The 16,882-nt window shown below is 42.6% G+C and overlaps 1 protein-coding gene across 1 annotated transcript in view; it reads right to left on the bottom strand.

Annotated features, from left to right (window-relative positions):
• Positions 1 to 16,882, bottom strand: part of ca16b (carbonic anhydrase XVI b) — a 94,623-nt gene that overhangs the window by 59,681 nt on the left and 18,060 nt on the right. The window contains exon 2 of the mRNA XM_035631555.2: positions 14,758 to 14,862. Coding sequence (XP_035487448.1) covers positions 14,758 to 14,862 — 105 coding nt within the window. The remainder of the gene's footprint in view (positions 1 to 14,757; positions 14,863 to 16,882) is intronic.

The following is a 16,882-nucleotide window of genomic DNA, read 5'->3' as shown; positions in this document are numbered from 1 at the left end:
CTAATTCAATGCCAGATGAGAGCTGCGGAAGCAAAAGGCATATATTCCAAAAATACATGACACTGAGGAGAACAAAAACTATAGGAATAGTTTCTGACTAGGCAATTCAGCTCTAATAACCTTTATTTCAACGGACAAAACCAATTCTTGGAAACAACGACAGAACTGGTAAATTCGAATGACTGATTTACTAATTTTGCTAAAAAATGAATAAAAAAAAGACATTTTTAAGCTACAGCCCTTTTTGTTTGACACAGGAATGGGTTCGGCTTTAAAGGAGGCTTTGCCGTGAACTTTGGGAATTTTAACTGTTATGAATTTGACCTTTTGTATATTGTGTGGCCATTTGTTGAGTGACAGGATAACAAGATACAATTTTGATGAGTCAAATTCTTAAATTGTGTATATGTAATTTGTGATTTTAATTCAGTTTCATTTGATGTAAATGCAAACCATGTAACTTAAAAATATATAAATATATTGCATATTTCTTTTACCTCAACTCAAACTGATCAGTCAAACTTTGCTGGCACTAATTCTTTGAGCCCAGCTTGGTGTGTCAGGAGCCTCAGCTGTGGATTAAATCAGATTTAACCCGAGAACAGTCCCCATTTTGAGTGATTGTTATATTAAAAAAAAAAAAAATTGTGGTGTTCTAAGTAGACAAATTTGTTCATTATTTTTGTGCATTCACCATGTCAAGAGATAAGCTCCACACACAAACAAGCTCAACATCTCTGACAGCATTCGAAGCGCAGAGCAAATATTCAGTTATGTAATCAAATTATCAAACTGTATTAGTAAATAGCTGACCAGTAATTGCATTTTTGGACAAAATTAAACTGCCTAAATGTTGCATGCCCTGTGGAGAGGATGGATATATTCAAACAATCTAAGCGTGCATCATGGCATCGTTACCATTGTGTAATAGGATGAAGTCGAACACTGAGTTTGCGACGGACGTGTGCAACGAAAAAAGAGTCATCGCATTATCTGCTCATTTAAATTAAATCAAATCTTATAGGATGTCAAGATCGGTATGAATCTTATATTCATTGTTAAATTAACATAAGGTTAAAGCTATACCTTACTGTATCAACAGTTGTTTTAATACATATATTTACTTCTCTTTACTCCCAATATTATTGGAATAACTGCTTCATTCCTTTGGATATTTAAATCAGTTGTAAAAGGACAGAATGAATGACACCCTACTGTTTCAAATACAGTGCTGCTGTGTCCTGTATCCATGGTCTTTGTTCAGGGTTTGTTCTCAGTGACAGTCTTATCAGTGACTCTGAGGCAAAGTATAGTTTGTCTAACAAATTGTCTCCTCCACAGAGATATAATTTAATTAGGTCCAGCTCGAACAAGTTTGGTCCCTGAAACTTTAAAAGGCGTATACAGTATTTGATGTATAAGACGTCTTATAAGCCTATGATCCCTATCTTTGACTGACTAATGACTAAGTTTGAGGAGAGACAGGGCACAGCAAGTAAATAAAAGTCCTATCCTCAAAAGTAGCAAAGGCAGCAAAGGCTGATTTCTCTGCGGGTTTTGCCCACCGTGTATCAGCGCACACTGACAGCAATCCAACGCCGCATCAGTGAGGGCAAACCTCTTGCTAATTGAAACAGGAGATAGAGGTGAGCGCTCGGCCATCTCCTCTGTGGAGCTGCGGTGAAGCACTGATTAGTGACGCTACATTACTCCGCTTTGACCAAGGGCGACTGTTTCATATCAGCCAACTGTCGGAAACACAGACGCTAAAAACCCGAGCACTCATAGATGTCCTGCGGCTGCGTGACGGACGCTTTAATATCGGAACATGGCAATTGTACACAAGTCACAGTCAAACCTGTATCATGTGATAATTAGTCAATCTGTCAGTAGATATTTAAGTCAGGGGACCTTTAAAATAAGTAAAGTAACTAAGTACATAAGTGTCGGAGGACTTCCTCACAACATGTCTGATTGCTGCAGGTCTTCATCACACGCACTGCAAAAATATAAAAGAATCTCCATCTATTCCCATCGTTATGCTTCTTTTTCACTATCTCACGCTAAGACTTCACCTCTTTATGAACTGCCATTCCCTCGTATCACATTGACGCAGCTTCTTCCATTAGTTTAATTGTCTCTCCTTTTGGTTCCGGGAACTTCCACCATAAGCTACATGAACTTCAGCCTGTCGGAGAACCCGACTATACCTGTGACCACATTCGGGACTCACGAGTGACAATGCAGAACTGGAATGACTTAAACAACTCGTGTACATTTTAAGTACATATTTGATTATGGGTGATTGAATAGCAATATATAATACAGGTCATATATATTAAAAATGTAATCTATATAAATTCCCAGTGACATTGTATGTGAGACTAACCTCATTTTCTTCAGAGGAGTATCATTGGTAGCACCCACCTTCGTCAAATACAAAACTCCACTTTGTAAAATACTAGTCATCAATATTTACTACAATTATGAACTGAAAGTCCCCGTGTCATCGCAGCAGCAGAGCAGAGTCACATCGCACAGTGGCAGAGTCTTGTCACACGAGTTGACCAACAAGATTGAAGATTGATAGCGCAGCTACGGCACATATATCGGATTTGAACCGAATGCCAAAAAGGGGAACCTGATAATACTGATGAGGCGACCTGCAAACTTTGTGTGGTGAAGGTGGCCGCATTCTTGACGCACCCAAACGACATGGTTGACAACAGAGAGGGCATCTGTTGGGCCAAGTTGTGTCTGCCTGCCGAGGACGGTAAACACTCAATAGATGTTTTGACCGCCAACCGGGACACCAACAAGGCGGGAATTCTCTTGGTGCTGCCAATGGCCAGTCCAACTATGACTGATGGGTGAAATTGTTTGAGTGTATTAGAGAGAGAGAGAGAGAGAGAGAGAGAGAGAGAGAGACAGTGCATGAGAGGCAAATGTTAGAGATCTGTTATGTTAATAATGCGTGTAAAAAAACATTTGGATCACTATGAAACTGACACAGGACGAAATAGACAATGTCAGGCAGCCGCAGTCTAAGTAGGGGATGAGAAACTCTCTCTGTGTCCGCTGCTATTGGTAACACAAGTATTATTATGCGGTGGGAAAATGTCCACATGGGGCAGCCCTGCGACCAAAGTAAAATGGCCTAATGATGGCACTAGATGAAACATTATAAGATCACCGATTTTTTCACATCCTGGGGGAACTTGAGTGTATTATCATTTATAAATACCGACTGTGAATCTCATGGTGGTCCCCAAAGTCATTAGGACACTTCCTCTGGAAAACATGCGCATCTGCACATCATTTGACGGCAATCCATCCCAAGGACCTTGAGATACGTCAGACTGCGCCAGAGTGGTGGAACGAGAGTCAGCCTGACAATGCCATCCCTGGAGCAATGCAGCTAGCATGGCTAAAAATGCCAAACACATTGCGCAGATTACTGAGCCAATTGTGTCATCATTCTCGCATTAAGCAGCTGGCCATCAGAGATGGGAGGGCAGGGGGAGCAGAGGTAGTCGCCTGCCAGAGGGGCCCTCGTCACGGGGAAGGAGGGGCACAGCAGCAGGGGGGGCGATTTGTCTGTGGGTCACTGCAGAACGAAGGATCTGGGCAGGGATGAGGCGACAGGCAGGCTGCGGTCTCCTGGGGGACAGAGTTTGTAAGACACATAGAAGCCTCTCACTTACCCGCCTGTCATGGCGGCAGGGTAACCCCGCAGCACGAGGTCTCCGCTAAGCAGGCCATTAGCCACAGTCAGCAGGTGGAGGTGAAAGATCTCCACCCACACAGTGAACCCTCAGACAGGTTATCTTGAATTTTATTTTGCCAGCTTGTACAGGGTTTTTTTTTTTTTTTTAACAAGAGCTGTGAAGTGTTTGGTCCTACAGTGCCAATTTTACACTGGAAAAAAACATCTCAGTACTTCTTCCTAAAAATGCCCAAAATAAAGAAGAAGTTAATCTCCATTTACAAATGTACTGTACGGTGGAGAACGTCTTACTTTCAATGCGTGTGGAGGGCACAGCTTGTTTTTAATGATGGTCCGTTTTCAATATCAGATACAGGCTGTGAATGAAATTATGGGCATTGTCCACAACCTGATTTCCATCTTCCCTCACAAAGCGGAGATTAGCTCTGCAAGTATGATGTACACAAGCTGTCTGGGACTGATAAAGAGATGTGGGCACTGTTCTGACCTTGTCACAATCTCCCACAGGCTTATGACAGATATACACAAATGTGCACATAAACACAGATGCAAAGAAAGATAAAATAACAATTAAAGGACAATGAGGCTACGCTGACACGTTACTATGACTTTTCCTGGAGGTACAACAACACTAGAAGTAGTTCCACTAGTAGTAGTAGTAGTAGTCGTAGTAGTAGTAGAAGAACAAAAAAATAAATCCATTTAAAAGTTTAAAAACTGAATTACCTGGTCCTACTCTTATACCTGCTTATATACCTCCTATTAGATGGACTTAATAACAGAATTCTTTTTTAAAAACTAAATAATCCGGGCACTAAATAGCGTCCTCTTCGGTAGATGTAACAGCTTTCAGACGGTTTTGGTATCAGCTAAGAATGTTCCTAGTCTTGATTTTTTATCATTTTTTCCCCACTCATCCTGCAGATCACTTCAGATTTTGAGATATATATTTAGGATGTCTTGCACACAAACATTTTGTAAATGATTTTTGAGTCATGGGACTGTGAGAGTCAGTTCCCAGCATCACCTTGTGTTTCTTGAAGTACTTCATGGTCGCAGTTCACACCCTCAGATGTGCCCAAATGTTAGCAACATGCCTTTTAGTAATTTTTCTATTTTCAAGGAGGGGGAAAGCAATGGCGTTATTGTGTGAAGAAATTGTTCTGATTCCAATGACCTTTACTGCAGGGGTTGTATTTACCTATTTTCAATTCCCCAAATTGAATAAGTCCCATCCTCTTTGCTGGGTGAACTTGGAAGAGATCCCAGCTGAACACAACAAATCCCAAGCCAATCGAGCCGTTAGTGTGAGATGTGTTGGTAACAGACTGAAACAGACAGCCAGAGGTCTTCTTAAATGTAACCTTCTCGACGAAAGTCACCATCAGCTTCTGCCAAATTATCTTCCCCATTTGCCCCCTTGCGCACTTTGACCCTAACTACCAGACATGTACGGTATTTATGTATTCCAGCAGATGACGACACGGAGGCTGTGCAGAGAAGCCTCTTTAAACTTAACCGGTATGTGTGCAGTCATCCTTTGCTTGGTGGTATTTTCACATCTTAAGAGTGGGAGAGTGTGTGTGTGTGTGTGTGTGTGTGTGTGTGTGTGTGTGTGTGTGTGTGCTTAAAGTGAGCATGTGTCAGTCAGTAGACCCAGAGAGGGGCAAGAGCAGAGAAAGTAAAAACTGAAGGCAGCCGAGAGAGAAACGGCTGTTTGACGCAGGTTGTTTAGCTTTGTGTCGCCCAAAACCGCTCGTCAGGCCACAAATCACACACGGTATCGCATGGCCACATCTGAGCACGGCGAGCAGTCATTTTAAATCCAGCCTTAATCCAGAGTGCGTCTCACCCTCGTCACTACCCGCATGGCATCCACATGCAAAAAACCCTACTCTGACTTGACTACTTCCTCGTCTGAGGAAAGACAGGCGAGGAAGGAAATGAAAGAATAGAGGCGAAGAGGGAGCTCACAGAGGAAACGAAAATATATTTCAGAGGAGAGGTGAATGTGGGTGAAGTAGGGGTGGGCGATCTGACAATCTTATACCGTGGAAGATTGGCTTTTCAGAGGAATCGTACAGATCGCGGGGAAGTTTCTGGATCGCTCAAGGGCTCGTGGATAATGTCATTACTCCAATGCAAGACAGTCTTGTTACAGTAAACTGTGTGTTTATTCACCAACAGATATTTTGATATTATGATATTATTTATATATTACCCCCTGGCCCCAAGGTTTTCCTCAGCTGCTTAAGGTACAAAAAAAAGTATATTTAATATATAGGAGACAGAAAAATCGCTCTTTTTGCTTAACAAAGTCAAAGGTTCATTCATAAATCCTGCCAACACTTGTTAAATGAAAAGTATAATTTTTCAGGCTTTATCAAAAAAAAAAGAAGAAAATAATGACCAGAAATCTGTGAGGATATTTGCATGCAACACAGGAGGTTTCCGACTATCACACATTTTAAAATGCAAGGGACAGCTTCTAGCCCAATAATTTCCCTTAAATTATGTATCACCTCTTGGTGGTTTGAGTTCAAACTTAAATGAGTCATGAGATGCTACGAGACACAGGACGACAGACCTGAGTGATCCTCCCTCCACCTGCTGCAGTATGAAAATGGAGCTGAATCGCCTTGAATCAACCTAAATGCCTTTGAGTTAGCAGAAAGATAATGTTGTTGTTTTGACTTGTTAAGAGGTTTTTATCCTGCAACAATATAAAAGTAAATGTGCCTTTTATAAACCAAATTATCAACCGTATACCAATATATATATAGTTTTTCGTTCGAAAACAGATCACATTATTCACTCCCCCGACACCATTAGCCCATAAAGTAAGGCTGCATAAAAAAGAAGGGCCTGAACCGCTTTGAGCTATCGCCCTCGCCGAGCTCGGCTCTCTCCCCCCCAGCAGCCATTATTCTTCTATGCTGCAGTTGTTCTGCGAGCGGAGCTGGGACAATAGCCTCATGTTTACACAGCAAGTGTCCTTATAATTTGGAAACCAGACAGGAATCAATACTTAGCGGTGCAATTCGGTAAACTACAAATGGGAGCACAGGATAAACGACCTAACAATCCTGGGAATGGCAGAGATTTAGAAGTGATGCAGTACTAAATACTATCAATTGTTTCTAAGCTCTAAGTTCCTACTCAGTGGCTTAAAGAGCCATTCTATGCTAACACGCAGTGGGGTGCATTAACTTGGGACCTTGCATCATTTGAACATATGATCATCAATCAAACGCCGATTTATAATCAAAGCAAAGCATTACAAATCTCCCCGCATTCCGCCATTATGCCGCCGTTACGGTGCTGCCCCCTGCAGTTACCTCCTCACCTCTAGGGGGGTACGCGCTCATTACAAAGTAAGTCATCATGATTATGAGTTTAAAAATTTGCTGAGCTGCTAGCCAGCTCATTGCAGCTCATCAGCATAACCGCATCAGGGAGGAAACCTGTGGGCTGGCAATCTCACACTTCCTCAATATAGCAGTCCCAGCAGGCCGAGCATGACCACATCCATTACGTTGGACGAGAGCCACAGACTGGGCCTAATGTGCTGCCACAAGGCACACCAACGCCATGTGACACCTGGAATTTAATTAATTATGTTTACACAGCAAAACCTGTCGCTGCAGCACATCAATCTGCCCTAAACGGGGAAACCTGAAAATGTGCACCGGGGCCAGGCTTGATGTAACCTGGTGGCATAGGCCGAGGACGCTGGGCAACCAACACATTACCAATCAACTCCTACAATAAAAAAACAACTCACTGATACAGTATAAGCTCGGGGTGCGGGAATCCCTAATTTATTTCCCGTCTTTAACACATTTACCTCATCTGGAGAAAGGAAACAGATTGTGGGAGGCAGTGGGAAGTAAGATGATTTGGAGCTCAATTCTGCTAAATTGGTTGCTGCCAGCGTGATGCATCATGGAGAATTAAGATGCCTCTCCCCCAGCACAGAACTTCGGCAGCCATATTGGCACATCTGTCATGGGCCCACCCCTGACAGAGACAAATGGACCAATTCTGGCACACGAAGGCTGATCCAAACTGTTAGCAATAACCAAGATGAGTAATGAGTCGTCTCGGGCCCCCAGGAAAATTCATTTTTAATAATTAGTGCTCCTGCACCTCTCATTTTCTCAGGGAATGAGTCCAGGTACAACTGTAGGTTGATACAACACATCAGCAAGACCGGAGGAATATAGATGATGTTGTGTTAAACTTCCATCATCGCAGAGGATGGCTGGGCCTCTAAATGGAGGGTGCAAGACAGATGGAGCTCCTCTCTGTTCTGCCAGGAACAGGAAATTAATCAAGTCCAGAGAGCACCCTGGCTACGGGAGGCGGTAGAGGAATGTTACATGATGAGCATAGGTTCAAGGGTCTTCAACACTAGTCACATGACTGTGGTCGAACACGGTTTATAGAGTCAAAATAAAGAAAGGGGGGGGGGGGGGGGGGATAACCAACACGTTAATAAAACACACACTGGTGGTGTCATGTAACACTGTGTCAACAGGCGCCCCGTGTGTCAATTTGTGGACAGAAAGTGATAAAACGGCAGCTTTTCAGAACAGCTGACACACGTCAGCTGCCAATGACATTTGTCAGGATGCCGCCCGTTGTGCTGGCGTACGTGGAAATCAATGGATGCAGGTGTTTGGATTCGTGTCATACCCCCGTAAGTGGGTGTTGCCCTCGAGCCCTGAGACGACTGGTCAATAGAGTCAATGACATGTGGTAGAATAGTGATTCACAATGTCACTGTTTTTGTTGTGTATTGTGTTTTGGAGTAAATCCTAAAGGAAAATACTTCCAAACGCCTATTTGGCAACACTCAACACAGCAGAACAGGAACATTATACTGTAAAAAGCTTAACTTGTTAGTTTCCAGTTAGAAGTACAGCTTTACCAAGCAGGAAATGGGGCACAGCAGTCAGTGAAGCGAGAATCACTGGAAGGTTTTTGTCATTTGAATAGACTCGTGGTTGGTGTGCACAGTGATCAGCTGACAGATATTGGAAGCTACGGCCGCGTCCTCCCTGAACTAAAGTGAAGAATCCTGTTTAAAGGACTGACAGTTCGAGGAGGGAAATTATAGATCTTTGAGTTTTTGAAATAAACCTTTGTCATGGACAGAATTCTTTTAGTTTTGGGGTTTTTTTGGAGCTCTGTCCAACACTCAAGTACGGTGGTTGTTGGTAATGCACCTTGCCATTAAACTGAAAAAAGAAGACAAAGGAGAAGAAGAAGCCTTCTGAGTTTGATTTTAGATATTACTTATAGTGTCACTTCGTTTGAAAATTTCACAAAACATATTGCCTAATAATCTGATTGCGTGATAATTGGAAATAAAATTTGAACTGCGCCATTCGAAGTATGTCAACGTTAATCTGATTCGACAGTATGCCATGATAATTGTGAAAAAAACAAACATGTATAATGATTCTTGATACAAAACGAATCCCACAATAGCTATAATATTCATTTTTATTACTGATTCTCAGCACAATCAGGAGCAACACACTAATATTTACAATAAATCATTCCAGGAATGGCAGCATTGTGAGATCTCTGGAGCGCTTGTAAAAAAGTACCTCCATCCTTTTACATAAATTATTTTTTTGTTTTCTTTTTACTCAACCCTGAGCACTATGTCCCTGAATTCCAGTGTGTAATCGCCTAGAGTCAAAGAGCTTTGCTTTAAAGTCAAGAGCGTCATACGTGGAGGCCTACTGGGAGAAATCTTCCTCTCGATTCATTACCTCCAGGAGACGCCGCTCCTTCCATCGGGCACCATGACAACTTGGCTTTGCTCTTTTCCCAGTAGCCTTTGTGAGGGTGTGTCAGGCCACAAGAAAGCAAAGCACACCGCCTTCACAGGCACCCAGCTAATTCAAGGTTATACGAAAGACGGGGTTTAACATGACTTACCCAACTCACCTATCTGAGAAGCATTTCCAAATCAACATCAAAACTCGGAAAAGTTTCTGTGTATTATCTTATTGGAATGCCCTTTAAACGATTAATGACATCATTAGCAGTCTTGCAGAAAAATTAATGATTGACATGTTATCTTGAAAGTTGGAAATCCCTTATCAGTGTCTTTTTTAGCTACACACTTTTTTATACCAAGAAATAGGAGAAAAATGTGACAGAACACATTCAAAAGCTAAAAATAACAAAGTGGCATGTGGCAGGACTGCAGGTTAATTCAAAGCCAAAACAAACAGCCCTGACATTCAAGAGCAGCGAGTTACCTAATCTTGTTTTGTATTCTCTGAAGTACCAATTAAGTTGGCTCAACACAGCAATTGATTGAAAATGTCTTCATCCGCTTTCATTACGTGAGACATGACGGTACAGATTGATAATGATCTCGGACAACCAGTGGCGTAGGTATCGACGGTTCAACCGGGGCCCAGAGGTTTGCAGGGGCCCGTGACAGGAGGATTTTTAGAATACTGTAACGTGTGTCGTTACATCTGTGAGTTCCCCCACAAAGCACGCGCACAGTCTGTTCTGAATGGAGGAAGGGCCATGAGCCAACTGGACATGGACTACAGTAGCATTTGCTCCTCAATGCATTTTTTGATTTTCTTTTATGCGCACATATTTCTTCTTTTTAAATCCAAAGTCATGAGTTCTTAGAGTGAGCACAGCAACAACATGCATCTTTTCATTAAGCAGCTGCGAACCCGTCTGGATGACATGTGAGGTAATTTAGAGTCTTTCAAAACACCATAATGCAGAGAAAAGGAAAATTGACAATAACCTTTGGGACATGAATCCATTTTTTTTTCTAAATCCAATGCCAACAGTTCTTTTCTTTTTTCTGTTTTTACACACTAACAAAGGATCAAGCATAATGCTTTTGGAGCTGCACATTAAGGTACTCCAACTGTTGTGCTGTAATTAAACCAGACCAATGAATCGAGTGCAATCAAACGCAAACTATTGCATATATTGGCCCAAACATAAAACTAGAGATAAAGGAAGCCAGAGAAAGTAACAGACAGTGTGAAAAACCTGCAGAGATATAAAGAGGAGAAAATTGATGCATAGCCCTGCTCCTGTGGGAGTCTTATGGTGAGTATGATATCATCCCTCTTATGAAATATGCCTCCATGTGTAGAGCACACACACACACACGTTCACAAAGAGAAGCACGCCTTGAATATCTTTTAATCAAATTTCTGGGCGTGAATTTCGGGGGCTACTTACATCATGGTTTATAACCGACGCACACAGGAAGGTGACGTGTCATGGAATGATAAGAGCTCTCATCGCATCGTGTGCGTCAAACCATTATGTCATATATTACCAAACGGCTACAGCATAGTACAGACTCAATAATTGCGTGTAAAAAAAAAAAAAAAAAAAAAAAGCTTATTTTTGCCACCATTATTGCACCGCATACTCTGCGTCTGACATTTAAAACAAGAAATCAAGGAGTGTTGCCCAGCTCGCTCCAGTTCCTGCAGCTCTCTCCCGGAGACATCTTGCAGACTGATGCACAGTGAAAGGTGTGGAAAGCCTGTGTGAAACAATGGGTGATAAGCTCCTCTGTACAGTATGCCATGCACTTTATGAGTGTGAAGCACACAGGGCTGGCTAACCCTACTGTGTGCATTTCTTTTGCACGCACTTGCACAGAGCAAATGCCCTTAATAACCATTTAGCTGCTAAGGCACGCTTGTCAGTCCCCCATTCACAGCCTCAGCCTCTAATTACCTTTCCAAAGCAATGGACATTTATGTGTTCCCTCAATGCTTCCCTTTTTCTCAGTACAATCACCCAGCTGCCTTCGCTGGTAGGAATTAGTGCTCTGCACGGGCCTGAAATGAACGTCCAGAATCAACCCATGTGAGCCAGCTCCCTGACTGAATGGCTCATGTTTTTTCGTTTACCCTGCCTCTATAAAAAATGTTGGGGGGGGGGGGGGGGGGGAGACAATTACCAGCCCATCTTTTTCTAAGCATGCATGCAACAAACACATAACATCCTACGAAAAACAATCCGGCAATCTCTGGAAATCTCTTTCATTCAGTCTTTTTTGGTTTTTCTGTCTTTTTTCTTGACGACCACTCGTCAGGTCAACTTCAAACTCGGCCAGTGTGTTTTTCTGAGGTGCCCGGAAAGAGCTGTGTTGACTGTAAAATGTTCACGATGAGCAGTTGCTGAGACTGCCATTTATTTTTGAATTGCATTTTCTGCACCATGTCACTGATGTAACAACTGTGACATACCGTTGCTTATGGGGGTTTGTAAATCGAACCCAAGCATTAACATTTTAACAGACACAAGCTAGATAATTTCCCAGGACAGTTACACAATAAAAGTATTAAAAGCATGCAGCTCGGGCTGCAAAAGACACGTGTAGAAGTCTGTCCAGAGAAAAACATGCAGCCCTAAAATTTTATTGACCAAAGAAAAGTGCCAAGTCAGACTCGAGCCTGATGTCTTAATTAGAAAGTGAGGCAAAACATGACCTGGATACTCAGACGTGGTTGGGTCTCGAGTGGAGGTTTGGTCCGTCTGCTAAGAATGCATTAGATATGGATGTGACGTAGCAAACATGGACTAAACTTAAAGTGTGGAGGTTTGCCACCTTAACTGCATTTAAGACCACTCCCACTATCATCAGCCGCAAATGCCACATATTAAAGTGTGACCACCACTGACGCCGTCAGCTACGACCTAAATTGAGAGAAGAATGAGAGAAGGTGCATCAATTTCTAGTGGTTTACGACCTTGACAGATCCCAAATCAAAAATAGAATTTCATATTTTCTTCTCAGGCTCACTTGGTTGACTGATATTTTACCCTAATCAACTCTTTAAAGCTAAGAGTTGTAAAAGTTTTGGGTTTTTTTAAGTTCCAAAAATGTGCATTGTAGGAATATCAAATGAGCAAAAAAGGTGATTGGCTGAAGGTATTTGTTCTTTGGGGGTTTCCAGACAGCAGGACCATGTTGGACGTGATTCGGATTCCCATAATGGGCTCCACACCCCTTGAAGATAGTGGAAAAGCAATCACGCTTGGCTAGTCCAAGCAACCACTCTTTCACTGCCTCTGCTTGACAACGAAAGGGAGAGGGAGACGAAAACCACTATGCGGAGTGACATGAATACCAAACAAACCGGGGTCCAAAGTAAGCACTGTTCTTCGCCGTTATTTGCACCATCTTCTTGCATAAAACCACAGGACGCTGAGCTAACAACAAGCAGTGAGGAGGACAAAATATTCCATCGGTGAAATGAGCTGTGGTGCACTCCGGCAGCAGGGGGATCAAGTTAGTTATTTGCTGGGTGGTGTTTTTGGACCTTGGAACCTGTAAATATAATTTTACTTCTGCTCCTCCCTTCCTGAGCTCTTTCAGTGAGGCGCCCTCGATCAAAGCACACGACCCCCATTTCCCACCGGTGCTGCTCAATGGCCAGCGGAGGGGCTGTGTTTGCACTAGGGTGTATAGCTGAATGTGGAACTGCGCTCCGTAAGGACAAATGTGCTTATCAGAGCTGTTCCCCACTGGAAAAAAAAAAAACTCATCTCCTGGTCTGAACACACCTGTCCAACCACATAAAGAAATAAAAAACTCATTACTGTATAGACTTGAATGTATTACTTGGGAAAAAGCATTTACCCATTGATTTTTATTTTTATTAGCAGCCTTTCAGCTATTGGATGCCGAACTAGTTAACTGTTATTTATGGCTCTAAAAAGGTGAATATAGATGATATATACAATCTCAGCATGCACCAATACACACACTGTGCAGCAGACAGGTCCACCTCCAAGCTCTGTGCGTTTGTGTCTTAATGACCAAAAAAGGGGGGTGGGGAGTGGGCAACTTGGAGGCGGGCAGTGGGCTGCCCACTCAATCAGAAATTAGAAACGGTATCAGCATTTTCTGCAGTTTTTTTGTTTGTTTTTTGTTTGTTTTTTTCATTGGCAGAACAGAAAAAATAGAAATGGATAGCTTTGATTGGGTGGGCAAGACCCCCCCCCCGCCCCCAGCCACCGCCAGTCTGGATGTGCATCGATTATTTGGCAGCAAGAAAAAGTTACATGATGGTAGCTTCTGATGGAGGGTAGTGGCGAGATAGATATAAAGAAAATATTTATAGATCTACGTTTTGCGAAATGTGTTTTTTGAAGACATTGAAAAACAGCCTTCTAACGCTTATAACTCAGCTGCCGCCGAGTTCCACACATCAATTGCCACTTTCACTTGAGGAACACGCCCAGACTTTGCCACTGATTCACAAACACACAGTGCTCTGAGAATCCTCACAAGCCATAAAAGCACATTATTAATCAGCCATTAGAGCATTCATCTGACTATGGACGGCCATATCAGCCATTTCGTTGAGGTGAATGGTAAAACAGAGGAGGAGGCAAGATTACATTTCAGAGGCTCTTACATTGGGCAGTAAGAGCAGGCTTATTATTTCAATAAAGGAGGTAAGAATGAAAACAAACTGCTGGAGACACCTGCCTACTGCAATACAACTGCACAACCGAATACTTACTCGTCATAATCTTATTTCATGATGTCACGTTTTAAACAAGTAGGGTTTCATTAAGTTACATACACACACGGTGATCTTTAGGCACTGGACAATTTACGTCACTCTATCCAGACCTGACGACGAATAAGTATATTTTATATAACAGTGACGCATCATTTGTGGTTAACCACAGTAGGTTACAGCATAATCTGAACATTAGCTCACTCTGTTGTTCCTCAATGTTTACTCTCCCCGGTGCATTAGCATAATTACAGTCATTAGGAGCAATGGAAAACTATTGTATACTATTATGTGAATACTAAATGCTTGATTCAACATTTCAGGCTACAGCGATGAGGGAGGAGGGAATAGAGGTACTACTGGTAAAACGGTAAACAAAATTAAGGAGAATTATCGGCAAGGTAGAGCAGGTGACCCGAGTCGAAGAAATTCATTAGCCCCCCCACTGAGGGCAGCGCACAAATGAGAGCTCACCTGAATAGGACCAGTAGGGGTCACCAGCTGCCCTCCTCTCCCTCATTACGCCTCCGCTCCCATGATGCCCGTCTTCCGCGTAGTTAGGATGGCCATCCGATGCAACTGTTGGAGGCAGGAAAAGAGAGCGGGGTCAGAAAATCCACAGGGGATAGAAAAGTTATATATTGATATAACATATACTATCGCCACTTATTCTACGGTCTATTAAAAATGTATGAAAAGATGTATGAGGATGATGTCAAAGGTAAGAGGGGGGGAAAAGGAAAATCCCCAATTATCAAATTGTATCTAATGAATACAAAGTCTAGTCTCCCACAGATTTCAGTGCATTTTCACAGGACACGATTAGATTTACGGCTAACGACAGTTTTTAGTGTCAGTGCAGAAAGACGTGTGCCCTCAATGCAGCTTAGCCAAATGTGATGGTATCGATGCCGGAGGTGATGGATGGGTGACTAATGTCTTCAACTTTGACATTGCAGTGCTTGGATTCGTGCCCTTTCGCCGGAGGCTGGGCGCATAAATATATATCAAATGACAAAATCAATGACCGTGAGAATTTTTTTGCCATAAATTACCAAAATGAGTTTTGTTTGATGTAATGCGTAACAGTGAAGCAGATATCACTGCATGAAACATCAATTTTCCTGTTTTGCATCATACATTTTTTTGAATTAATATTGTATACTGCCTTGTGATGATGACAATTTTGGAAAAGTACTCCAACATTGTCACTTAGTGCCATCGTCTTTGACCTTCGGTGGGAGAGGTCTCGGCTAAGCTCTTAGCCTTGCTGTAGTCGAAGGGTCAGCGTAGGGTAACGTTTTCGAAAAAATGGCACTCAGGTAACCAGTTCCTGTTTGATTTTTTTCATTGTCTGAGATCAGCGCTTACGGGTTACTGCTGAAGCACCTCTAACAGTTCACTTACGTTTCATAGTTACAAAGTGCCTCAAAACTTCTGCCAAATTGCGCTGTTGCAGCTACTCAACCAGGAGGACTACGAGCCCCAGAGGTGACGGAGACTGAAACATACTTTAACAAGGAACAACTTTTACCCAGGATCTTCGTGTGCCTCTACCTGCCTGGCTACTCTGACAAATGATGGTTTTCTTATAGTCTCACAATCTGAACCAGTGGAAACAAGAGGCAGCAGCAGCTGCAATGGTGACCATGTACCCCCAAAAAAAGTCCAGTCACCATCATTTGGCATGAAGCCTTAATGGAAATTAATAATGGGATCTGCGAAAGACCAAAAAAAAAAAAAAAAGGAGCTTCTACTCCAGCCACAATGATGCTTCCTGTTCTCTTCCAGCTCAAACCAATCAAATCGTTTTGCAGTAGCAGCCTTTCTGGGAAAGAAACTGTAAATGGACTGGATGATCAATATGTGTGTAATATATGTGTGGCCGAAATAATACCACAAAGGCTTCCCTGCAAAAGCTCCCATGTGAAAAGTCGATTTAGTCAAATGCAGGCCGCCTACGTTACCAGGGAAGTAGCTCCCCTGTCCTCTGGGCACAAATGTCTCTTTACCTTCTGAGAGCAATTTGCCCTGAAGGAAATCAAACACTGTCAACAGAATTACAGAGAATACTGGGGGGGCACAAATTGTCCAAAGCGCACACAACTTCAGAGCGCATGCATGAGGGAACAGACTTACGACAGACAAAGTCATTACAGAGAATATGTTGCACAATGGATGCGCCCCGTGCCAGTGGAGAAGAGTGTAACTGAAGCCATTGTCAACCAGGTGAACAAGGGAGACAAGAGTGTTTTGTGTCACTCTAAGCAGTCGAAACCCACGGCGGCATTCACAACCTGGAGATGCACCGGCTAATATTGGTTCCCTGTTGTTAGAGGGATGCAAACAATCGGGCAGGCAGATTGGAAAAACTAAAACAAACCCAGCCGTGACAATCTGCCAGAGCCAAAATTGGAAGCTGCTACTTGCTGTGAAACTTGTTTTTTTTAATCCATTTAGAAAATCCATGTCGTATCACAGGTTTCTTTGTAACACATGGCACTCAGTCGGTACGGTGTCCACCAATGTTCAACTCGTCAAACTGTTTCCCTTAATAGCTTGGCACAATCATTGACCTTAACATCCAACATGCACAAAA

The sequence above is a fragment of the Scophthalmus maximus genome, chromosome 6, assembly GCF_022379125.1.
Source record: "Scophthalmus maximus strain ysfricsl-2021 chromosome 6, ASM2237912v1, whole genome shotgun sequence".
Lineage (NCBI taxonomy): Eukaryota > Metazoa > Chordata > Actinopteri > Pleuronectiformes > Scophthalmidae > Scophthalmus > Scophthalmus maximus.
Note: the sequence above shows the minus strand (reverse complement) of the source record. Positions and strands in the feature narration are given on the sequence as shown.